Source organism: Besnoitia besnoiti, assembly GCF_002563875.1.
Source record: "Besnoitia besnoiti strain Bb-Ger1 chromosome Unknown contig00007, whole genome shotgun sequence".
NCBI classification, from domain to species: Eukaryota; Apicomplexa; class Conoidasida; order Eucoccidiorida; family Sarcocystidae; genus Besnoitia; species Besnoitia besnoiti.
The window spans coordinates 1,853,408-1,879,247 of record NW_021703915.1 but is presented as its reverse complement, the minus strand read 5'-3'; the positions used below and the strand labels follow the sequence as shown (position 1 = coordinate 1,879,247).

The 25,840-nt window shown below is 56.8% G+C and overlaps 2 protein-coding genes across 2 annotated transcripts; one reads left to right on the top strand and one right to left on the bottom strand.

Moving 5' to 3' along the window:
• Positions 1-358: 358 nt before the first annotated feature.
• On the bottom strand, positions 359-6,527 carry BESB_072850 (uncharacterized protein; the record flags this gene model as incomplete). The annotated part of the gene is made up of 3 exons (XM_029365658.1): positions 359-2,871; positions 3,086-3,431; positions 3,726-6,527. 3 exons carry the CDS (start codon positions 6,525-6,527, stop codon positions 359-361), a joined length of 5,661 nt encoding a protein of 1,886 aa, XP_029218142.1.
• An 11,919-nt stretch (positions 6,528-18,446) lies between these two features.
• On the top strand, positions 18,447-23,982 carry BESB_072840 (putative methylmalonate-semialdehyde dehydrogenase [acylating]; the record flags this gene model as incomplete). The annotated part of the gene is made up of 11 exons (XM_029365657.1): positions 18,447-18,740; positions 19,398-19,578; positions 20,158-20,351; positions 20,683-20,826; positions 21,379-21,460; positions 21,687-21,773; positions 22,038-22,187; positions 22,596-22,807; positions 23,179-23,262; positions 23,486-23,560; positions 23,788-23,982. The coding sequence occupies 11 exons, from the start codon at positions 18,447-18,449 to the stop codon at positions 23,980-23,982; spliced, it is 1,698 nt and encodes a 565-aa protein (XP_029218141.1).
• Between the last annotated feature and the right edge of the window lie 1,858 nt (positions 23,983-25,840).

Below are 25,840 nucleotides of genomic sequence, written 5' to 3'. Positions count from 1 at the left end.
CGAAAAACATGAGCTCTGCGATAGTCAGGCTCTAGCAATTGTTGCATGGCGGAAGGCAAGAGCCATCCTGTGACATCGAAAACTAAACCCTAAACCCATCTGGTTCCGAAGGTAGAGGGGACGGCGATCTGGGCTTCCACGCGTCATTCAGTCTCCAGGTTCCTGCCCTCTCTGCAACGGAGAGAGACATCGCAGCCCGTGCTCCTATTGCCTTTGTTCCTACAGCTGGGAATCGGCGGACTCCTCCCAAGGCGAGGATACCAACTGCGTTCCTACAGAAGAGGCACTCATGGAAGCGAATCTCTCAAACTGACTTTCGAACCTTCCCCAATCATCTTTCTCGCATGCGACACCGCGATCACATCCCGCAGAACCTTGCGTACTGCCCCAAGCCGGGCGCCGCCGCGAAGACGTCATTTTCATCGGCAGGCAGCAGAGAAGTTCCCTCCATGACCCATTCGCACATGAGCAATTGCTGAACGTCATCCAATTCTCTCTGGTGCGCTCCAGGCGCAGAGGCGGTACGCACGCCCTGGTTGCCATCTGCAAAGAGTACTCCAGCCTCGCTCGACGGAGACGGACAAACACCGATATCCGTGGAAAGTGAGGCACTGTACCCCTGAGACACACACTCGAAGATATGCTGCTCTGGATGAGTGGCGAGCAACTGTTTCAAAAATGTGGCAGCAGCCTCTGCGGGAATCCGGTCAGGGGCATCCGTGCAGTTCTGAGGCAGCGGGAGGCGCTTCGGGGTCCGTTCGTCGTTCCACACGCCGTACGACTCCCCTCGCCCCTGTGCCGGCAACGCGTCGCTCGCGACCGCCTGGTTTAGAATGCTTGATTTGTGGTGTCGTGCAGGCCAGAGCGCCAGCGGTGTCTGATTCAAGGAAAACTCGACCGCTTTTTTTCCAGTCCCGTTCGACTTGCGCTCAGACACCTGATGCCGTTTAAGGCGCTCACTCTCGGAGTCTCTCGAGACCCCGCAGCGGCCCGCCATGTTGGAGTCACGAAAACTGCGCCCGCTCCGGTTCTGTGCGCTTTGACAGCTGGAGCGGACCTCGGGGCTCGGTGGCGGCGAGCTTAGAGCCCTGCCCGACGGGATCTGCCTGCTGCATACAGCCCGACTGTGCTCCATAGCGTCCCACGGCGCTTTCGCCCAAACTTGTTGGTCGGAACCCCGCGGTGGGTTCGTGGCGAACGCCTCCATTCTCCTAGGTCTGGGACAAGCTGCTGCGCAGCTGCGGCGGCGCGAGGAAGACATCGAAACGTTTTCCATTCCGAGATCCTGGTCAGCATCACTCGCTGCAGTGGACACTGAAAAAGAAAGGGGATTGCCCTCGTCGTCGATCCTTTTGTAAGACTGCGTGGTTCCCTGCGAATACTCCTGAGACAGCTTGTCTGCTGGCGAAGTGAAGAGAGAGTGTTCCAGGAAGATGTCCTCAGCATCCCTTTGCGCGAATTCGTGAGGCGCGGTTGACAAGCCTTCGCTGATTGTTTCCCTTGTCGGCTTTTCTGCGGACTCCCAAGGGATCGCGCCCTGATGCAGATTAGAGCTTCTGTGACTCGGCGTCGAGAGTTCTGCAATGCCGTCACACGCAGGGCGTTCCGCAAGCGCTGACAAAGCCAGTGCACCACAACCTCCTCGGTGCAGAAGACCGCGTCGATCATCAGGGCCTGACAGACCGCACTGGGAGGGCTGGGGCGGAGGAGGGGCGTAGCAGGCAGACAGGCCTGGGGGCGCCTCGTAGCCGCGTCGACGCAAAGCGAGCAGTTCCGCCGCAGGTGCGCCGTCGCCGGCGCCGTCCGCCTTGACACATGCATCGCGGATGCATCTGACGCGCTCTTCCCGGTCAGCTTTCTCTCCGTCCTTGATGGCGTCGGCAAGCCTGTCCGCGCAGCAGAGCCCGTCGTTCCACCGCCTTGGAAAACCGCGGTCGGGCCATGGCGCAGGCGCATTGTTTCTGGAGGCCTCGGCGGCGCCAGTAGAGAAGCCCAGCATCGGTTGAGGCGGACCGGGCACTTCAGCGGGGAGAGGCGGTGGGGAGCTCGAAGTCCCAACCCCCGCAGGACGGCCGTTGACCCACAGAGCGGCCCCAAGACGAGTAATCGCATCGAGCAGCCGTCGCTGGTCCGCCTGGGGGCGCCGCTCAATCTCGCCCACGATGTACTGCTCCACGAGCCGTTTCTGCTGCTCACGAGTGAGCTGGGCCTGCGTTTTCAGGCGCACTTCCCAGATGTCCGACAGCCGGTGAGGCGCGAGCGAATGCCGGCAAAGTTGACCGTCGAGGGTCGTCAGGATTGGCCGGGTTCCGATGCTGTACTGTTGAAACCGTGGATCGATTTCGCAAGTCATGCCATCGATGCCTCTGGTCGTCACGAGGCGCACTTCACTGACGCATATGTCACTCACGACCAGCCGAGCATACTCACGAGTCGGCTTCTCCAGAGGCCGCGTCTCAAAGGCGCGAACAGTCAAGTCCAAGTAGTTGCTCGGAACACCCGCAGACGCACAGGGCCCCCGACCAGCGGAGGCACTCTCGGCGCTCCCCGCGCCCTCTTCGCATGGCCCCGGGGGGCTGCCAGAGGAACTGCAGTCAGTTGACCTGCAGTCTGAGAGGTGGAGCGTCGCATGCATGTCACTGCTCAAAAAACAGGAGCTCGGGTTGACATGCCTCATCCCTACATCCACGGGGAAGACCTGAGCGCATCCACCAGGAGCGGCAGCGCAGGGCCGATGCCGTCGCGGCTGCTGGAAGCAGGCGTGAGCGTTCGAAGAGGAATACTCCGACGGCGGCGCCGGCGGAAGAGGACTAGGCAAGACCGAGGAGGGAACGCAGTTCATCGAGTAGCGCCAGATGTTGTGTTTGCGACCTGCACACGTCAGAAAATGACAGCAACAGGCCGCCGAGCAGTTGCACGCGGACCGACTTCTGAAGAACGCAGGCCGGATACACCACAGGCACGCGGCGGAACTAGAGGGAGACGCCAACCCATCCAAAGACACGCAGCGAGCGCAGCCAGCCAAAGCAGTCCTAACATCTTTTTGAAAATAGTACACCACCTCCGTTGCTTCTCTGGCGCGTACCGAAGACGGTGCTTCCAAGCCCGGATGGCGGCCCTCCTGAAAACGGGGCTGCGTCGCCAGCGCCTCCGTCGCCAGTCTCCACACTTGCTGGAGTCCCCGGAAGTTCGCCCTTTAGCAGTGTACCCGCTGTTGAGGCCGCGCCACCGGGGGAAGCTGCTTGCGGTCCTTCCTGCCTGGCAGCATCCACCGGCCTGGCGCCCTCGCACGCCGTGACGGCCTGCGGAGTCGCACCTCTCGCGCGAGTCGGCGACTGCTGCAGATTGTACGCCCGCAAGATGTTTTCCACTTGAAACTCAAACTGCGAGAAAAACTCCTGCATCCGCTGGAACTTTTGTCGCTCGTGCTCCTGGGCAGGACGCCGACAGCACAGACACATTGAAGTCGATGATACGACAGGAAACTACGGCACACGGATGGCACAACTCGGCGCTGCCGTTGCTGACAAGAGGCCAGGCCCTACACATGATGGTAGAAACATTAAGTTTATTTGATGGAGCCACTTCCTCGCTTCCGCCTGCTCGACGGTTGCAGCCCGCGGGTGATGGAGCGAAGCACACACGACTCGAGCTGGATTTGGAAATCGCTGTTCTGACCAGTGCACCGGAGCAAGGTCGCGTCGGTGCCGCAGGCAGTCGCTTACCTGTCCGATGGCGCATCCCACCGTTAGAACCTTGCCGCCGAATCTACCAGGAGCGTTGCGCTCCTGCAGTCCTCCGCATTCCAGTCTGAGCGGCTCCTCGAAACGCGGAAGAAGGGTCTCGGCCAAATAGTTAAACGCTGCTGCAATCCACGGAAGCACTGCCGGAGGGAGATACAGAATTGCCAGTTCCAAGTGGAGTGACGCCGCAAAGGTGTCGCAGATGCCGCCGGAATGAGAGAGGAGCGTATACGCAGCTTCGTGAAGCATTGGCGAAAAGCAGTAGTAGCTCTTCTTTGCGCCGAGCGACCGGGCCGACGTCGGTGAAGACGCTCCTGGCCCGGCGCTTGCAGCGCCAAACCCCGAGACAAGGCATGAAGCGCCTGCATCTCCCAAATTTCGCTCAAATCCGCGCTGCTTGCGCAGCGTCGCCGCCCTCGCTGTCGAAGCTTGAGGCGTGCTGTTCGCGCCAGCCACCATGGACGGAACTCCAAATTTGATGATGTGCCCAAACGGCAGGTTGAGGGGCAGCGTCAGGAGTAGAGACACCGGCGCCGAAGACGTGGTCGGCGGGAAGGATATGGGGACCGGGGCGACAGTTGGCATCGGAACCGCCGCGGGCACGGGCCCCGCCCAGCCGGACCTCGGAGGGGGCGGCAGAGGAGGCGCTGAGCCGCTGGAAGGTGCATGCGGAACCGGTAGGCCGCCGGATGCGATTATGGTGTGGCCTGGGTTTACAGGCCCCAAGTCCCCCTGCAGGGGGAGCTGCTTCTGCTCGTAACGCACCCCCCTTGAGTCGCACATCATCGGCCCATGCGCGCACGCGCCTCCGCAGGGGGACAGCCCGCCTGGAGGCGCAAGCCGCAGGGGCGCCGCCGTCGCCGACGGACCCTTCGCTTTCTCTGCTTCATACAGAGCACGCGCGTGCCAAGCGGCCTCAGCCTCGAGAAACGCGAACGCGTCTCTGGCCGCAGACGTGCCTGCAGTGACACTCCGCTTGTTGCGCCGGGACAGCAGACCCGTGTCTGGGACCGCCCTGTGGACGTCGACGGAAATGGACCTGCCCGACGGAGACCCCGGCGGGGCCGGCTTGCTGCGACAGCACCGGCACGAGGGAGGAGACTGCGGCCGCTGAGGCGGCACTCGAGCACACGCCGCCGCAGACCCCCCACAGCAGAAAGCCCGTGTCCTGCCTCGGCCATGGATGGGCGCCGACAACCCCGCGTGAGAAATGGATGCGGTCGCACCAGGCGAAACTGCCTCTCTCCACTGGCAGTCGTCAGGAGTGTGGAGGCACTGGGCTGCTGACTCTGGCGGCTGAGGCACGCACCAGGGCGCATATGCCACAGGATCGCCCCTAGAAGAGCTGTCTTTGCCAAACAGAGCTGCGCCAAATCGGGCTGCACCCTCCTTAGGCACAGCTGTGAGCTCCTTTGTAGGCGCCCGACACTTCTGCCCCAAGCCTTGCACCGGGGAGACATCGCTCTTCGTAAGATCCTGAGACATGTGACTGTCTCGAAATACCATGGCAGCGTACGGTCCTTCCTGGTAACTTCGGGAGCGTTCCGGCCCCGCACAGCCGTTTCGAGTCAGACCATTCCCCGGGGGGGCTGGAGGCCCCTGTCTCGGAGTGGAGCCTCCTACAGGGAAGCTAACCTCCTGCGCAGCAACGTCAACGTGAGAGCCAGCGCCGCAGGACCGAGCAAGAGGCGTTTCAGGCACGAGAGGCGGAGGCGGAGGAAGATGCGGCCGCGGCGGCGAGGCCGGGCGTCTCGCTGGTTTGTTCCCGCGGCTGCTTGGAGTGTCCACTGCGGCTGCTTCACCCCAGCCAGCGCCCTGTGGCAGGGGAAGGCGCGGCGCCGCGCATCCCAGCTCCTCTTTCGAGAGGCGCCGCGGAGGACCTTCCATCTCAGCTTCCAAGCAAGAGGCTGCTCCGCAGCGCGAGCGGCCGGCCCCTCCTCGCCGGCTGGCGCCGGGGAACTGTGGAGTCGTCAGACCTTCGATTTTCTTCGGAGCTCGCGCCGCCCCTGAGGTCACCACTTCCTCCGTGACGCCATAGGCACACGTCCCGCTCGCATGTTTCGAAGCCTCGAGGTGCTGCGATCGGTCTGGAGTCGACGGAATTGATAAAGACGACGCCCGGGAGCTGCACGCGGAGAAGTGTGGAAACCTGAGGCTGCCGTTGCTGTCCGACAGATGCCCCGAATTCGCCCTGCTATACAAAATCTGAGACCTACAAGAAGCGGGTGTCCCTGGAGATGTGGTGGGTACGCTACTTAGCGTTGGCAAGGTGGAATCCATCGAAGGCGTGTGCGACCCGTCGATCCCTTTGCTGCTGGCGACTGCCGTCTCAAATGTGAGCGTCGGAAGGAAAACGCCAGTGGAATGAGGCCGCTGGCCACGCATGGCCTGCGTCTTTACAGCCTCTTCGGCTGCATCAAAGTGCCGGGAGCAGTTCTCCCCAGCCGCGAGGTGGCATGAGTCCGCTAAGGCGGAGGACGCTTTGTCCTCACCCAAGCGGTCACCTGTGGAGGCTGCGGTGGCCGCAGGCGGAGTGGCGCCACCTGAACTCGGCGACACCGCGCCACGGTCGCTGCCACTGCTGTCGGAAAGCGGCGAAGTCGAGACAGAAACATGCGACGCAGGCGTCCGCTGCTTGATCCGCAGAGCCGACTCGAGGCCGCTCCGCGAGATCGATGGCGGCGCCGAGACGGCCTCTGCGTCTGCTCCCCGGGCCGCTGTCAGAGATAGCCGCGAGCCGCAGAGCAACAAGACGGGCACTGTTGTATCCTGCTCGTTCTTCATCGCCTCAGATTACTCGTTTCTCGAAAGACACCCAAGCTCCGAAGCCCGCCGCACGAGGGAATTGGTGGCGATTCGAGAGCGAAACAGGGGCATCTAGAGCTGCCGCAGACCGCCAAATACAAAACTTGCAAACCAACTCGAAGCTGCTCCACCCCGCCTTTCCGTCCTCTCCGACGCTGAAAAACCCCGAACACCCGCCTACAAAGGAAAACGTCGCGCAGCAGCGAGATTGTTGTCGCACGGCGGTAATAGGTCACCCCGCTGGACACGAAGGTGTGCTAGCACGGGAAGCTGATGCAGGTGATGAGAGATCGCCTCTTGGTGTTGGAGACCCACTGCGATGGGGACGGCGGCGCGCCGGTTTGGCGCCAGAATTAGAAATCCGCCGACCGGCAAATTCGTTCCTAGGCAAGACTCAGCAGCCACTGCCCCGTCATGAGCTCTCCTCTCGGTGGTTGAGACATAGACGCCCTGCCTGGAGGAAGGCGCTTTCTCCAAGTACCTGTGGAAACTTCATTACAGCCTTGGACGAGCACCTTCATACACCACACACACAACAGATGGTTCTCGCTGTCACAAGTTGATGGGTGTTTAGAAGCTGCCCTGCGCGGCAGCGGCATACTGCATAGCGTCAGTACGCGGGACGGCGAACAACTCAGGCAAAATGATAAGCAGCATCTGCATTGCGTTTCGCGAAGACCCCATAAACGAGATTCTGCAGGACTGAGAGAAGCTGTCAAGCCACAGAATGAGTTTCAGCCGGATTCGGGTGACAGCTGCGGTCGTGGCTTGTCACCACGACCTGCCTTCCACTCCACACTGGGTCATGAGCTTAGACAGAATCCCACAGGATGGCACGAGGGGCTGGTACAGCACCCGAGCTCGCGGGGACTGCAGAAGGCAGCACGCGTAGAAAGGTACCCTCGAATTGTAGTAGTCAGTGCCTGTGCCTCTCGACGGCTTTTTAGGCCGACGTGAGTGCGGCGTAGCGAGAACCAGCCACGTTGAGCCGACACAGACTTTCACTCTACAACGCAGAGCGGCTAGGAAGCTGCCACGTAATCGGCAAAGAACGATACAAGCTGCCGGAAAGTTTGGGCGAAGACGCACGCGGCCTCAAGCGCAGGTGTTTCAGTTCCGAATCGCAGGGGAGCTACACACCTGCGAAGGCGTGAACCTTGGAGTGTGCCACGAGCACACAGAATGTTAATTCTGGCAGTTGCGTTGCTCGCCAGAGACGTGGAAAAAACCCAGTATCAGAACCCTCACACGCGATCCTCGAAAGGGACTCGACACCGGGGAAGTGCACGCTGGGCGCGCGTGTCTTACCGAGATCGTGATGAGACCTGGAAAAGGGCGACGCGGGGGGGCGGGGGGGGGGGGGGTGGCAAGTGTTCGTCCTCGCGCGGTCAGTCCTCCGGTTTGTTGAGGCACAGCACAAGCGTCGCGTGCCTATCTTGTCGGGCTCTTTGAATAAATATGGAAACAGTCAAGCCTGCTGTCCATGGAGCCTCCTCAGCGCGTCGCGAGGCAATCTTACGGGGGGGCCGCGCAGAGGGCGGGGCTGAACGCTACTCTGTGCTGGGCGCCCGACAGGTTTATTATTGCTGCGTCCAGAAAGGGAGGAAGTCCAGCTGTGAGGCGCGTACACGATATAGCATTATTGCTGCTACTGAAGTTACGGCGTGGCGCAGGCGCCCGGGCCGTAGAGAAAGCGCAGAGGCGGAGCGACTACCCTGTGAGCCGGTGAGCTTGGCGATGGCCGCGCACAGCGCGCGCAGTTGGTGGACGAAGTCTGCCACAGCGTAGGCGGACAATTGTTGAACCAGGCCCTAAAGCAGATCTAGAAGACAAATGCTTCCGAATTGAAGAGATGTCGTGCCGAAAGGACAGCGGAAATCGCAGCTAACACTCTCCACGTCTTCCCCGCAAGAACCGGTATTTTCACGTCGACCCACCCGCGCCACACGAGCGCCAAAAGTGCAGAGAAAATACACAAAAACGGTCTCTACGCACTGTTGCAACGGACCCCAACCACCGGCGCCTCTAGCACACATTTGCTGCGAATATGCAGTCGGACCCTAGAGAGAGATGATACACACAGAAGAAACAGGACTGAAGACCCATCGCTCTGCTGCTGAAGAGTGTGACACCTCATCGATCCTAAGAAACATGTGGGGAGGCACGAAGGAACCTCACGCGGGCAGCAGCTTAGACACCACTACCCGGATGCGGAGCCTCTTGACTCCCGACAAATAACGCGAAAATTATCATCCGGCAGTTACCATTTCTGGCATTTGTGGGTCGCTTTCCTTCTACTGATGCGTATAGACACGGCTGGCGAACAACTGGACCCGCTACGCTCTCGATCGTACGGCCGTTGTGTGCAGAAAACGGAGGAGCACGCAGAACGAGCCAATCAAGACAATCAATTTGCCAAGATGCGTTTTGTGCCAGCACGTGACAATGGTTTCATGAGATGCCCTCTGGTGCGTACGGAGTTGCAGCAGCAAGCAGCACAAAATGACCCTTATGCGCTCTGCGCGCGACCGCGCACTGGGCTCCTCGCCTTCACATAGATCGCTCTTCTTGCCGGTTAGAATAATCGGCAAAAGGAGCAAGATCTGACAGCAGAGGACTAAGGGGAGACGATGCCCCACAAAAACGAGGAAGGAGAACAACGTAAATGACGCGCAGGAAGGAGGGTGAGGCGGGTGTGCCGCCGTGTACAACCCTCCTTGGGTCGCGAGTTTTTTGTCCACACTGCGGGTTCCGCGAGACGGTTGCACTGGAGCATGGGCGAGTCCCAGTGCGTTGCCCGCCCGCGTTGCTGGACCCGCACATAGGTCGAGCACTGTGCCAGTCGTCTCGCGCCCGAAAAATTAATCGAGGAGCCCAGCGGACACCCCACGATCAAAGAGCAAACTGCTCTGGCAAAGTAGCAAAATGTAGGGTCGTGTTACTCTCGGTAAACCCCGGGAACGGTCGCTTGGAGACGGTGCTCGCATCCTCACGCGGGCGTGTCGCGCTGCACTGATTCACGGGCACCTCGGCCTGCCAAGATATGCGCAGTGCTCCTGCCAGGGCGATCTGATTCACGAGGGGGCAGACAATTCTGGAGTCGTTTTAAGGCTCTAGTGCAATCAGGTGTGAAACAAAAGGCATCCGAACCAACGTAGCTGAACGTCCCACTGATTCGCTACAGCAAAGTAGAGGCTCCGGGTCCGGGACGGCGGATTGCCCACTACGAGACCATTCGCCTCTCCGCCTCGGTGTCTTTGTGTGTGTACCCTTTTGGATTCCCTTCAGCGGTAGGGTAACCCCGAAACCCGTCCGTCGTGTCCATCGTTGGAAATCTGCCGGGATGGCTTCTGAGTGGCATATTCTATACTCGACTAGTTTTGCACAGGGTCTTTCCATATATCTGTCGGCTGTGCGCCCCCCTTTGTACCACCTTCAGCTGCTAACGGGTACGAGCTATTCACATAACTCTACCGCAGGGCGACGAGGGACTCTGGTCGGACCCACCTCCTCACGCTACGCATTCCAACGGTTTTGCTCCGAAGAGCATCGGCGCTTGTCTGCGAAGACTAACACGCCATCTCGCTGTCACCGCAGACAGCGCCCGAATACCAGTACGCCATATGTTACAACTGTGAAGAGAACGCTGTCAAAGGTGATTGCGCAGTGAAGATGCACTTCAATGGGTAGATGTCCTCGATTGCGCAGTGAAGATGCACTTCAATGGGTAGCTGTCCTCTAATTCGACTCAGTCCCTTCATCCAGCGCTCTCCCTTGGAGACACATGATGAGCGCTCATCACCATATACGTGCTGGGTTTTTTTTCCGTTCATCACGAGGAATCGCCGACCAGGCTAGTGGTGTCCGGAGCTCAGTGACACTGCGGGTTTTAGCCTTGCTCGCGTTGCTCCTCTCATGTCCTGAGTTCTGTGTACAACAAGAGCATGTGGTGGCACCCAGGTAATGTTTCACAGCGAGTTTGGGTCGCGCTAACTGAGCACTCTTCCCAAGGGGCCACAAGGCATGAGAAACCGGTGTTACCCGCAGTGCACTGCGGGTAACACCGGTTTCTCATGTGGGTTGGACAGAGGACTGGCGCCCGCTATGGGCAACTCGTTCTCGCCAAGCCGTGAGCAGCGTAGCAAGCAATCGACTTATGGCACGACTTTGCTGCATGACGGTAACAATCGACACGAAACCATCAATATCTCTCCCAGTCTTCCCAGTGGAACCAGACGTGATACGTGACCACGGGAGGGCGTGGTCGTTCGGCATGCTTAGCACAGGGCCAGAAGACCACGATGGCGTTGGGCTCGATGCTAGTGAGTTGTCGATAGTCTGGTTCGGCCCTCATTATACCGTAGACAAACGGCCAGCTGGCATTGGCGGATAGTAACGTACCATCCTCTTATCATAATGTTTTGGAGGCGAATACTTAGCCGTCACGCGGACGGGGGGGGGGGGGGGGGGGCACGGTGGGGCGTGCACGAGAGCAGCTGGCTCGGGTTCAGATGCGGGGTTTGAATGTGAGACCGGGGCTCTACCGGAATTATTTCGGCTAGGAGGCAGCGCTAATCAAGGCTGTCGTAGCGAGACCCGTGTAGCAAGAAACGACGCGCCGCGCTCGTACGCCGCTCCAGCACCGTTTGCCTTCGAAAGCAGTGGCGGTGATTGTTCTATAATGGTTAACAAAGCAGAGAAAACCTCCCGCCTGTAGCCCAACCAGTAGCTTTCTCTGCGCTGCTTTCGAAGGCTGGGGAGGTGCATCGCCCTACGCCACCAAGGGACGAGAGGGCCGAAGGCGCTGCCATGCTTGCGCGCTTTTGCCGCCGGTGAAGTCCGTTGGCTTGCTACGAAATAACTTTCGTGTGCCACATGTATCAGGAAAGCTTTTCGTTCAGTTGATCCTGTAGGGTGATCGCCTACGGTTCGGGGAACCCTTGCGCGACTAGCACCCACAGATAGAGCCTCGAGTTTGTCCCCAGAGCAGAGGCACTGCTGGCGCCCAGCCCGCCCTTGCGCCGAAGAAAGTGAATTCGTCTTCCCGTTGTTGCCTCCGAATTTGCGTTGACCACTTCAAAATGGGAGTATGCAAGTACACCCATTCAGAGTCCCCGTCGTTGAGCACTTTAACACCGCGCGGATATCATAGCTATTTTACTGCAGCGTTCCATGAATACTCTTCAGATGATTCCTCAAGCCGCGCCGTTGCACAGATGCTTCTTCCGTCAGTACGTTGTGTCTCCTGATGCCAAGGAATTAACTTCGCTTGCGGCGGAATTCTGGAACGCTTTGCGCCTCAGCAGCGCAGAATGCTCTTGAGTTTGTTGACCATCAGCACGCAGTCATGCTCCACAGGCTTCCGATGTGCCGCTGCAGTCGTGTTCTATTTTTAGATTATCGGGGGAGATGCGTGCCTTCCTTTCCCTCAGCGGGCGGTAAGTTTGTCGAGGCTCTCCTATGTTTTACGCCAGTGAAACCTATTTGCCATGGAACTCTATAAGGATAGTGGCAAGGTACTCTCAGGTATATACCTGCCAGAATAATCTGATGGCTTCACAGTCAAGGGCTTATCCGTGTGCCCCCCTGTCAAGCTGAACTGTGAAGGAGGCGCCTTTTTGTCAACGCCGAGGAACATGCACAAACTTCACCCCGGAGATACTTATATCTAGAGAATGTCCGCCCACCAAGAGCATGCCATTTGATTCTGGAAATGCATGGACCTGATTGCCTGCATAGCATTTGTTTTCTTCTGGATGGTCAGGACTCGATGTATCTGGACACCCTCAAGCCGCAGGATATCCCACACGGTAGGCTCTGCTGTACAAAACAACGTGGCACTACGCGTTGAGCCTAAAGTGTCGGAAGACACATGTAGGGATAGTCTTTGGCGTCGTACAAAGAGAATGTTTGCAGGTTTTCTCTACCTGCCATTCGCCTGTGCGCCACAGGACTCGACCGGAAAGGAACCAGACTGTCCTGCTCGTTGATGACGCGCGATATTGAAAAGGCCTTCCCCGATAACCCCTATGAGCGGTGGGGATGAAAACTTCTCGGCTGTTGGTTGTTTGATAGGCGATCAACAACCTGAGAGTGTGGTCAGCAGGCTAAAGCTGTCTTGCCAGCGCCCTCCAGTTTGCACGCGCCTCGCGCTCGGATAAAGCTTTTCGCCCGCTGGCGAGCCTTGTGTGCGTCGTGTGCAGCCTGACTAACAGACGCGACTTCTCCTGCACTTCAGAGACCTCACTGTGAGAATGCTGGGATGTTCATAGAGAAAAAAATCCCAGGCTCACATGATCAGCCACACGTTACCACGGCACGACACCGAGAGGGGGGGGGGGGGAGGAGTCGGGGACTGACGCTCAAATGGAAAGGTTGCATCCCGTAGGCAACGGTGCAAGAACTTTGCGATAGAAATCAGGGGCCCACTTTCTTCTTTCAGAAACAGAGATGGCAATCACCCATCAGGACTCGTAGCACCTTGTCCAATACAGTTAAAACACTCCCTTTTTCGTAGGCCCCTTAGACCAAATACTCAACCGGAGATAGCTTTCGCCTCCGGAAAGGGTGCTGCCGCGAAGCGACACGTGAGAGTGCCACATCTGTACCGTCGTGCCTTCCCCGAAAAAATTCTGTCTGCTGTAAGGTACCACCCAGGAGATGTTGGACACGCCCTCATCAATCCAGCGGACCTCACCGGGCACAGGACTCATGAGAAGGCCTTCGTCTGCCGTTTCCCCTACACAGGCACGCCACGCGAACCCGGCGCGAGAGATCTAGACTGGCTGACAACTCCTTACAAAGTCGTGACATCGAGGTACGGTGGCAAGGCCGTGTCAGATAATCGCCACGAGCCGAGGCCTTCCAGCCTTCTTTGATGAGCCTCTCTCTGGTGCTCCACAACGGGCGGAATGGTGCTCGGAACGACGAATGGCTGCCACGGATTTTAGTCCCTGTACCCAGGGTTCAGGTAAAGCTTCATCGTTGTACGGAGAAGCAAGGTAACAGAAGCGTTCGTCTTCGCATCGAGCTATGCCAAGGCTTTCACCACTGAGTGAAGCAGTAAATTCTACCGACTCTTAGTGCAGATTGTCTATCGACCGGGGCAAGGCTCTGCTGCAACTGCTGGACTGATTCAAAGATCCAGCGGCGCGACGGGACCGAGCTATAGACCGGTCTAAAGGGCGCTACTCTTTACAGTTTCTGCTGTTTAGCGATTGCATCTTTCGACACCGCCGGATTTACATTCGCTAAGGACTTTCCATTCCGCCTCTTTCGCTCTGTGTTTGCTCTTTAGTTCTTTTATCCGACACGGAAAGGGTTCCGAACGAGTCGTGTCGTGAACCCCCTTGACCCTGAGGTGGGTGAGAACCTTTGATGTAGCAACGTGAGAGCACAGAGTTCACACTCCACGCGAAAACGTTCGGCCAGATCCATCGAGCCAGCCCCTCTCAGCTCAGCCGCAGGGAGGAATGCCACAAACTGATGCCCCCGGTTTTCCTGATGCACTGGGGAGAGGACGGAATCTCGACAAACAAATATCCAGAGTCTTACCCCAGAAGAACTACCGAAACCGGCTAGAACCATTTAGAGGGTCCATTGGTTATAGTATAGAATCTTAGGTTGCCGCAGGGGCACAACTCTCTATGATTGCATTGTAGGGGTGGAACGTCTTACCTGCAGCACAAACTGGCGTCCTGCGAGGACGAGAAGGCACCTGTTCTTAGGTTTATTAGGGACACACTGAATGTCAGCGATATCAACGGGGAGGCGGACGCCCGCCCCCCAAGGTGTCGTGCAAAAGATCGGTAAGTTCGGTGTTCGGTGAGAGAGGTTGATAGTCCAGGCCGACCTACGCCAGCGCGCCAGCCGTGTCTCGAATACTGACTCAAAAGCACATCGCAAGCGAAAAGACGATCCCGGCTTCATAACTACTACTACTGCTACTACTAGTGACATAGAACTGCATGATATCCTTTCCGCAACGTTCAACTTAGCTAGTGGGCAGAGTTGGCGTATGACCACGATGCCGCCGCTCAGGTGGCCTCTCGGTGGTTCTCACCCAGTAGATTTCTCTTGTAATACCCGCGAGATATGTAGGAACAAATGCATCCACTGACGCATCCGTTCGCACACGATGAGGTATCGGCTTGCTAAATGAGTGGGTGCGGTAAACAAGAGAGCAGTAACTGCCCAACTACAACTGGCGTGGCCATGCAGGTCTGTACGATACAGTGCACCTCATGCGCCCCAAGGCCCTCATGCTGCACCTATGTCCTCTCAGTGCGTGAGACTCTCACGAGAAAGAACCACTGATTGGGTCTCAGGGGCGTCGGACTCTCAGTGTTCGAGTGTAGTTGTCGTGCCAGCATGTCATGATTGTTGCACTATTTTCCGACCTTGCTACACATTTGATGGTGAGCCCCTCAAGTCGTGTGGGAGACGTCCCCTGATGCTTTTCATGTTGTATATTGTGGCAATACTATCTGGAAAAAGCACAGACCTTTCGCCCTCACAGATGGTTGGCACAAATCTCGCCTTCAACGCCGAGGCCAGCGGATCCAAGAAGCGCAATGGCGCCCCACGTAGTTTATCGCTGAGCTGCCAGGTAATTCATGCGCTGGTATGGTAAAAAAAAAGAACGTGCATGGAGAACCGATTTTGGCTAAAACGGCGGTAGGACTGTTCCTTCTGATGTATCTTTCTTTACATGTTATCTGCTGGCGACTGAACCACGGCAGGATATCAACAACCCGGAGAGCTCACCGCCCCGAGAGGCGGCACAACAACCCGAACAACCCAGTGTACGCCGTGCCGCCAGATATTGCATACCATTCGCAGTAAAATGACACTGTACGAGAGGGAAGGTTCCACATGGGAGATGCTTTTTTTTGGATGCCTTCAGCTACGTGCTCCCGAACTGGACCGCATCAACGCACACATGGACAGAAGAGGCTGTTTATCTGCCGCCCTACGGCGAATCGCAGAAGCTCGGGGAGAAACTAATAATAGGTTGGTCCACATTCCGCATGCCACGACGCCCCCGCTTCACTTCCAAACGTCTGTTTTGGATTTCGGCCACGTCGGTATGCCAACTGCAGCTTGACGAGCCCCTCGTACGTGCACCTGGAAACTCCCGAGGACTAAGACAGCACCAGAGGAATTTCAGAAAATACGCCATCCCGTCACTCAACTAAACCGCCCAACGGCGAACTCTTTGCATTAGAGTCAAAGTGCAGTCTGATGGACATCGCTGTTGTGTGTGGATGAGTAGGAAGAACTGATAAAAACTTTCCTCGGGTCCATGCTAGAACACTGAACTCTCCTTTCTATCCCTTGATGACGGCCGATATCGAAGGGGCAACAAGTACAAGGTAGAGATTCTATATGCTATTCACATCGTCAAAAGCTCCCATCAAACGGTTCAGAACACTGCCACAGTGTTCGACCGAACTCGCGTCGTCAGAGTGAATGAGTTGCACACTGGCGACGCAGTAAGCTCCTCGTGACCTGCTGATTCTGTACGATCCTCGGCAGATGCATTTCGTTAGAACCTAAAACAGGAGGCGTTGATTCGTGTTCAACTGCCGACATTCGGGGAGCCCAGGCAAGTCGTAGGCAGCAATGCATCATGGCCACGGAGATGCCTCTCGAGGAGGTTCGTGCTTCTCCGGGCAGGTTCTTGCCAGAGTATATAGGCAAGACTAATCGAGCACGCGACAGAAACGTATGGTTTACACGCCAAAAGTTTGGCTGAATATCGCCCTCCTGTTTTTTGGGTTGTGCTCAGCGGGTCGGTGCGTCCATTCCTAACCTGCGAGCTGTCTCTCACACACGCAGGCAGGTACGCAGAGAACTGGTTTGAAGACGCGTCGCCATGTCAATCCGTTACAGCCGTTGTACACTTGGGATGTCAAGCCATCGAGCCCTTCCGGCAAGACGGATGTACCGCGTACCACGCAACGAGTTGAAGAGAGCTCCCCGGCAAAAATGGGAATTCCTTGTGATGATCCAACGTCTCCTAAGGAGGCCTGCCCCCTGGACAAAGCGCAATGCCAATTCAGGTGCGATGCAGTGAATCGTAACATTCCGACAGCCGCGGTTGGTGTCCAGACGACAGCGTCGGCATTGCTAGAGAGACCACGAGACTGGCTGGGGAATACGAAACCTTCCGGCAATGAATGCCGTCAAAATGCTGGGCAGATGCTCCTTCCCGTTAGAGAACACTGGTCAGAGAGTCGGCAGAATCGAGACACGAAATGCGGGATGGACGCATACCCGAAGGCGGTTCCTGCAAGTTACCACTGCAAGAGTGAATCTTCTTTTCCACGAGTTATGCACATCGCCGGCGAAAGACATACCACAAGGCTTCGCAAACCGATGACAGCTGCTGAAAAGATCTTGATGCATGTAATGCCGTGAGACGATCAGATGCCAGGAATTCAATCCCTTGGACAATACGGAAAGCAAAAGCCTTGCTGCGTTTCCTGTTGAAACTCCTGAAGTCAGGTGCGGACTAATCGGCTCCCCCCCCCCCCCCCCCCCCCCCGCCCAGCCCCCGAAACCCGGCTCTGCGGTTACGCGGTGCCGCAGGTCTCAAAACACGCAACGAGTCTGGACACTTAGAAGCCACAGCAACGCGTTTGCCACAGTCTTCACTCGATAACCTATGTGGCAATGAAACCCTGATGCCGTTCTCGCAACAGCAGGACACCTAGAACATAGCCGATGTGGAATATTCTTAATGTAGTAGGATAGTGAAATCCAACATATTTAGTTGTTTTCAGCAGTCCAGTGGGGTGTTGGTGTACAGCAGTCACATAAAGAATTTCGGCAGAGGCAGTACCCATAACGCCCTACATTTCTGGGGTATCTACCCTTGCCCCCGCGGCTACGCGCGTGCAGTATTGTGTCTACGACCGCAGGCTTGTCTCGGAAAACAGTGGGGCACATCGTTCCGCGGGGGGAGCAGTGGTCACCTTTTGTAAGCTAAGATCTTGTGATACAGAATGAAACTCTCCTGCCGCTCTTCCTGCCAACCAGCGGTCGTTTTTTTCAAATTCTCTAAGGGATCCGCCACCCCCCCCTTTAAAGAGAACCCATTATGGCAGCCTCCAGTAGAGACGCTTTACGGTCAATTCATAGGGTATGGGGGAAAAAGAGCCGAGACCACAGCTCGAGGACTAGCCCTCAACGGGTAATGCGTCAGGCAACTTACTTTCACACCTTGCTACCAGCCCTCAGCGCACACGCGAGTGCTGCACAACCGCTTCTAAGCGTAGGCGAACGATCGCCCGTCATCGTTGTATTTGACACGGACCGCATAACATGGAAGCGAACTCGGCAATAATCCGGCTTCTGGATTCCGATGTGAGACTAAAATGCCTCAACTGTGGCACCGTCACTGGCGTCGCCTACACTACTATGATCAAGAAGTGCTCCAAGCCGAAAACCGCTCTGTCCTCACCTCTCTGGGCGGGCGCAGCGTTTTCGCTACATCCTTTTGGCCACTTTTCCTGCGTCGCCTGTTCCGCCTATTAAGACCGGCGTGCAGTATCGATATGACGGCAGCTCTTGTGGTATGTTACCATCGAAAATAGTCAGTACGCTGTTAAAGTCAGCTGCTATTCATCAGGACTTCCGACGTGTTTCTTGTTCCTTGTCACGGTTCTCTGCTCATCCGTTACGTCGTCAGCGCAAGCTCGTTATTGTGGTGCGTACTTGTCCTCTTGCGTACACTCTTCACCACGAGAGGTGGAAACCCAGCATATCTGTGTGGCATTCTCAAGCATTCCACGAGAACTCATCATGAGGGCTTCAACATGGCACCGGATGACGCGTGCCAATGCTGCACGTGAGACATTTTCAGTTGCATGTAGCCGCCCGGTTGCCGACCAGATGGCGCGTCCATCTGCTTGGTCCTCTCTTCTCCAGCCGGAGCGCTGCGCGCTAGTAACACCGATGGCAATAGTACTCCCGCGTATTTGGTATTTCTCGGCAATGTGGAGAGAAAGAGACCTTTTTGGCTATCGCCGCTTGGAGACAAGAGCCATGTCCACATGCATGGGACGACTGGTCCCTTTCATGAAAGATGGGAAAGTCCCCATGTTTATTGATAACGAGTTTGTGACGAGCAGAACGAACATCGTGGATAAGAACCAGGTTCACCTTGTGCACTGCCCCTCCACCAACGTAAGCCAGAATACTCACCCGCCGGTGTTTGAACACATAGCCAATATCACTCCGTCCCTAACCGCGAGATGGAAAGGCTTGCGCCATCCACGCACGTTAGTGAACATGTTTTGCACCTTTTTACTTGTGCCCCGTCCGATGCGCGTCAGCCTTCGAGCTGTATGCCAAGCTGTGGCACTCCCCCCATTTAAACAGTATCGCCTTGCCAGCCTCTTTTCAGAAGGCTTGCCGCAACGTCAGACTGCTGTATTCATCAGTATTGAAGCATTCCTGATGGCGAATACTGGCACTTCGGGACTGAATACTGCACGAGCACTCTCTGGTGCGGTGGGCGGTCTTCAAGTCAGCTCTTCTGCAGCAAGCCCCAGAGATAGGCTGATCGCTACGGTTGCTACGCGCCCTTCAATCAAGGTGCTGGACACTACGTTGTAACTACAAAGACCTGTACTGTGGGGCGCCTTGGCAGGCATGTCGCCCTCGACAGAATATATATTTCGCTATTGGTTTTCTCTCATCAGAGAGTGCTCACCCGTGTCACCTCGCACGTTCCGGGAACCACCTCCATGCTGTGTGGTTTCTGCAAGGTCCCTCTCCGACGCCGCTCCTCAGCGACAGTCATAACCGTTGTCCACTACCGACATTTGTTTGTTCAAACAGGATCTGTTGGCGGTGAATCCACAACCGTCGGAAACCGAGGTCCGCGCTGCGATCCAGAGCTGCAAAGCAGCACTTCCCGGATGGCAGCGCCTCAGCCTGTCGAAAAGGAAGAAGTTTCTACTTTCTTTTTTGAACGCGCTGGAGAGTGGGAAAGAGGAACTTGCAGACATCATAACCTACGGTGGGTGGAGCATCGGTGAAGCGGAATTACTTCACTGTATTGCCACATCAGTAGAGGGTGCTGTGTCGTATGAGCTGTACCAGACATCCTCGAGGGATGGTGACGACGTGCTTTGTGGAGTCTGACAGCGGCAAAAGGTGTCCATGATCTGGCCATTTTTGCCAAAACTGACTCGCACGAGCGACCGTCGGGTGCGCCCCTGTGCATCTGGCACCACCAGCTCCTTCAGGTGCGAAGCTGCCAGTTTGAATGCTTGCTGTCTGCGACTTCGATCGTCAGACAGCAGTGGAACCTGCATGAGCAGAGCAAGGAGGAAGCGGGAGGAGCCAGTAGCCGGGGGCGTTTGCTCCTTAAGAGCACCCTCTTTGGCATGGATTGATCGTTCTATGCTCCGCAGAAAGTTTAGGGTTTAGGGACTCTGCGCACAAGCGAAATGCTGAAGGCAGACACTGCAGCTTTTCATTGTGCAGCTGCTCTGCTAGGACGGAGGGAGGCTGCCGCCATCATGAGGGGAAGTCACGAAGTAAGGCTAGAAACTCCGTAGACCAAAATCCATCTGTTGAACTACACTGTGCCCAGAACAAGGGAAGACGCTGCGAAACGCGCGAGCTGAAGTTCAACGAGGCATCGAGGCTGTCGACGAAAGCCTGTCAGTTGCCTCTTTCCTTCGGGGAGAGACCATGCACAACGTGACAGAGGCGACGGACTGCTTTACGTACAAGCTCCCACTTGGTGTGTGTACCGGCATAACGCCGTTCAACTTCCCTGCTATGGTAAGCCGCCTGCCTTACAGAGGTGTGCCATCATAAAAGAAATAAAGGTTTTCGCTGACTCAACAAGCGTCTTACTGATAAGAACCCACAAGGGCATTGTGTCCCCGCTGCCACGGTGGGCGGCGAGAGGCATCTCAATGTTCCCTACGGTGGCGCTGAGTCAGCATCGGTCCAATAAGCCAGTGGAGATCTTTTGGCGATGACGGACTTTCAGTGTTTGCATAGACCGTCGCTCCACTTTTGTTACTGCTGGAGACCTCCACCACGCTGGGTCACCCACAGAAACACCGGTGGCCCGACTGTGGTGGCGGTGGTCTGTGTTACCTGGCAGATTCCATTATGGATGTTCCCTATCGCCTGCCTGGCTGGCAATACATTCCTACTGAAGCCTTCTGAGCGGACGCCACTGGCGGCGATGAAACTCATGAGTTTTGTTAAGGCAGCTGGCTGGCCAAAAGGAGTTGTGAACGTCGTGGTAGGTCTTTCCAGCTATGCCGGGCGGGGGTGCTACTGCGTAGCGTCCTGGGTCAGGGCTTCGCCTGTTGGTGCAGTGGCATCTCCGTTACTGGCTTGACATGATGGCGAGCAGGTCGGTCCTTCTGAGTCGCCAGTTCTCCCCTTCGAGCGGGTTGTTTCAGCCAGAAGCAGGGCAAGGACATTAACCAGAACACATTCCTATCTGGGGGTTGTGCGTCAGTCGTAGAGGGGCATCGCAACCCGGCAGGCCTGTCGCTTCCTTCCGTGTATTTGCACGGGCAAACGGGCCAAAGCATCCTTGACCAGTGGGCTGGGTTCGGACCACTGGACAGGCACGCTCTTGAACATCACCAGGGGATCTTCGGCGACGTGATGCTTCGGTACTCTTGCCGTTGCCGCACGCGTTAAAAGCGTGGCATTCACACGACGTCTATATCGCCGGGGGGAGTGGCTGTGGGGGAATATCGACTTCCGAAGAGCAAGGGATTGCGCCTTCGTAGTCGCGTGTTCAGGCTACGTTGCGTGCCACACTCGTCCTGTGATGATGCAGCATGGAGACGCGCGGACAGCGAAACTGCTATGCGCGGATCCCACGATCAGTGCAGTCTCTTTCGTCGGGAGTAACCGAGCAGGCAAGTCCCTCTGATAGGGCGCTGGTCCGTTTCGTCAAATGCCATATCACGCTACTTTCAAGAGCATCGGGACGTGACGCGCCCAGAGAAATGATGTGTTTCGTGTATCTGCAATGGAGCATCGTACGTGCGGAAATACTTGGTTCGATGCTTCATGTCGTGGTTTGCGATACTCATGTGGGAGTCCGGAAACACGTTTCTGCTATGTTGTTGCCGCATGCATCAGGTGAACAGATCTACAAGCTCTGTGGAGAGTCTGGGAAACGAGCCCAGTGCAACATGGGAGCCAAAAACCATGCCGTAATCATGCCGGGTAAGTTCACCTGTAGGCATTAGTCACCTGCCTCGCCCTGCAGCCAACAGGCGCCATGAGAGACAGTCTGCGTTGCTCTAGCCTCCACGCAAGTCACCACGATTACTGCCAGCGCTAACTGGCACACTTCTCGAGGTGGCCAATACCGTAAAATTACCTTCGGGCAGCAGACTTCCGGGAAAGCACCTACTGCACGCGGTGATAATTGCGCAGGAATCGCACATCACGGGTCCGTCTTTGTTAGCTCCTGTGCGTATTCCGCAGATGCAGACAGGGAAGAAGCCCTCAATGGAGTGGTTTCCGCGGCCTTCGGTGACGCCGGCCAGCGCTGCATGTCAATTTCCGTCGTGTTGTTGGTCGGCGAGGCCGGCAACTGGTTGGAGGACCTCTTGCTACGGGCAAGCGCTTTGAAAGGCAGGTCTATCCCCACGAACTCGAAAACATCAACTAAGAAATGCTCGATGTTGTGCTGCTTCCTACAGTCGCGCCCTCTGTGTCCAGGCAAAGCTGCCTGAGCGTCTCGCGACGTTAACTGGCGACGTCGAGGCCGCGTGGGTGTGGTGGTGCGTTGAGGCGTCTTTCCGCCCGGAGGTGTAGTGTGGACTTCACTCAAGAGATGCGTCCGTGGCACGAAGGGGTTTGTCTGTTTCCTCCCCTGAATGCAAACAGATATATTTCACGGATGATGGACGCTGAGCAGGTCCACTCGCCCATACCACCAAGAGAACTCTCTCTGGTGTGTATGACGCTTTCCGCTGTGGTACACGAGGCCAGCTGGGGTGCGCATTCAGATGTGAGCATTGGCCGGCGTGGTGTATTCAGTCGGGGCCGCTGACGACCCGAGCGTCGACGTTGGGCCTTTGATTTCCAAGGAATCGAGGATCCGCATCAAAGAAGCTGTGAAGCAGAGCGTGCGTGAAGGCGCGAAGGTTGTCCTCGACGGACTTCACTCGGTCGTCGAGGGGCATCCCAACGGTACATTCCTCGGCCCGACTGTGCTCGAGATCCCTCACCTCAACATCACTGCGTACACGGTATGTGATCTACGGCTCTATCTATGTACCGCCCTCGCTGCTGTGAAGATGGCTGACGGCCTATGGACGGACGCACTTGCCACGCAGCAGCAAAAACGAGTGCACAGGCGCTAGGCTTCTCGAAGAGGCCGGAGACATCCGCAACGAACACCCTGATACAAAACAAGAACCACAGATTCTGCAGTTCCGTTGCTCCGATGAAAGCAGGAGCCGATTCAAAAACATTCCGAAAACCCTGTTTTGAGCCGCGTGTGCAGTCCACAGTCACGCACCTCCGTTTGCAAGTCGATTGCAAAGCGTCCTGCGCGGTGATCAGCTCCATGCCGACCGCATATCTGTTCGCGTTGCACCGGCATCTTGTCTGTGGCCAGGAGGAACTCTTCGGGCCCGTCCTGTGTGTCAAGAAAGTCGCGTCCATCGAGGAAGCAATCGCTCTAGTGAACAGCAGCAAATATGTAAGTCGCGCTATCATGGCAAAGCTAGGGGGGAGGGGAGGGGGGAGGGCAGGAGGAAACAGCAGGGGGCACACCTCTCGTGACAACTGCTCTCTTTCGCGCAGCCCTGTGTGCTGCTGCACGCTCCTTGGTACGTGTCCTCCTCCGAAAGACAACGGGAACGCGCAGTCTCCCCGGTGTCCTCTGTATCGTGTTTATCGCTGGTTTGCGCTTGGATTTTCAGGGAAACGGCACAGCTGTTTTCACAAGGAGTGGCTCGACGGCGCGTTTCTTCCAGCAATCAGTTTCTGTTGGGCAAGTGAGTCGATTCCTAAGGTCATCCTCGCGCCTTCTGTAACCATCCTGGCTCTGCGAGCGGCTGAGGCACTGGGATTCCTCAACGTCGGATTGTATCAGCACCTCCATTTTGGCTCATTGCGCCTTTGAGACAGAGGGAGGCTGTCTGCCCTTCTTGAAGGATGAGTCTCCGTTGGGGCGTCAGCTGCTTGTCTTGGGTGGTGTTGTTTGGTAACTGCCCTCCTGCAGGTCGGGATCAATGTCCCGATACCGCTGCCGCTTCCCAGTTTTTCCTTCACTGGCTGGAACAACAGCATGCGTGGGGCGCTTCACTTCAACGGGAAGATGGGCGTCGATTTCTTTACGAAAACGCAGACGATCTCGGCACGCTGGGGCCAAAACGACTCGGCACCTCCTTCAGACAGTTTGTCCACGTACGAGTGAAGCTGAGGCCGCCCGGTAGACGCAGATCCGTTCCAGGACGACGGAAAGCCATCCGCTAGAACGGTTATGGCCCTCGTTGATCAGAACGCGTGAACGCCTCTCCAGGCGCCTGCGTTCACTCGTTCCTCCGGCCTTTGCTGGCGAGGTTCACTCGTCGTGCATGTTTGTAACTATATGCTGCGCATACACAGCCGTATGTGACAAGCTTGGGGTCGCAACCGTCGCAGTGCCTGTGGCGACGCGTGTCGTTCGGAGGCTGCCCCAGCGGAAGAACTTTCGCAGGGGAATTCATCAGGCCCCAGCGTCTGACGCTGCCAGGCGCACATGTTTAATAACTTTCCCGCTACCAGTGTCTTCATACACACGACCTCCTAATTGTCCGTAGTCCGTTATTCCTGAACGGCAGTTCCGCGGACGATAGCGTCTATCTCAGCGATAAGAGCGCCCCGCCTGGAACGCGCAGCAAACCTTTCAAGGAATGTCATACCGCAACGGAACTATCGCTGGCGTAAACTCGAGCGAGAGTTGCGTGACAAGAAGAACTGCTGCTAGTGTGCGCGATCCCCCTTGTAATGTAGCCGTCGTATTCGCGACAAGGAACTGTTCCGCCGTCTACTGGGACGGGCAATTTTGTATGGTCTTGTAAAAACAGCTCTGGGACGCCGAGGACCTCGCTAGCGAAGTTATCTCACGGGATAAGCAGCTCTGAAGAATGTTCCGCTGCCGGTTGAAAGTTTAGGCTGTGATTTGTGCTTTGATCACGCACACGAACAACGGAATATCTCGACGTGTAAAGAGATTCACCGCTCAGCAAGCCCGAGCACACGAATCATGTACGCTCAGACGCAGCGGCGCTCTTGGGAGGTTGACGCCAGTCACTTGTAGTCGCTCGGGGCCACCAGACTACGCAGAACCCCCCAAAAAAACTCCTGAAGGAGAGTATCGCTTCGCGGTGATAACGGTTTGCTGCTGCCCCGTTGAAGAAAGGCTGCATACCCAGTTCGGCTCCCTTACCGGCTTGTCGCGGGCGTGCGACGGCGATTGCAACCTGCGCCAACAGTCTTTTGCATCGAAGAAATCACGGTCACTTCGCTGCCTGCGACTTATTTCGGGGCGTCAAAAACAATTGCATGCAGGGCGAGTGAGCGTTGCCTCTCGAATGCTGAGCTGTTCACTGTGTCGTGGGGCTGGCGAACGAACTGCGACCCCTTGCCGATAGCAGAGCTGGAAACTCCAGAATTAAGCGGGAAACAAGAGTCCATTCGGTGCCTCACACGAACATATGGCGTGACGAAGAGTTGGATGTCCTCAAAAGTTGCGAAACCTAGTTGCTGCCTGGTTCAACCCTGATCGCTTCCTCTAGTCGATAGCGGCTCCGCTCAGTTTCTATGAAACGTTTTTGTGTCTTCGTGCCTGCACCCCGGACGCGCTGAGGAGGAAGGGTAAGTGCACACCACCCCGCAGCCGTGAGATTTCGGGTTTTGCTGCGGCGTTGAGGGAGGAAGAGAAATGTTGGCTTGCTTATTGCAGGTTCTTCTGGACGCGGTCTCCTGGCACGCCGCAACAGGCGCCTCGCTTCGCTTTGCGGGAGCTATCTGTCCGTGACGCCGCCGGCGGCAACGCGTGAGGGAGCGGTGGGGGAAAGCAGAGAGATGCCAAGCAAATGGTGGTTTCGTTCCTCTTTTTGCGGGAGCAAGCTCGTACCGACTAGCATGGTCGTGGCGACGACCACTGGGCCTTGCGTCGATTTCTTTGCAACGAATGTGGCGCTCTCTGGTGTGTACTGAGTACACGTTGTCCGCCGAAGCGATCCCGCGGCGCCGGAGCTGTGGGTGACGACGGCATGGAGCGCTACAAC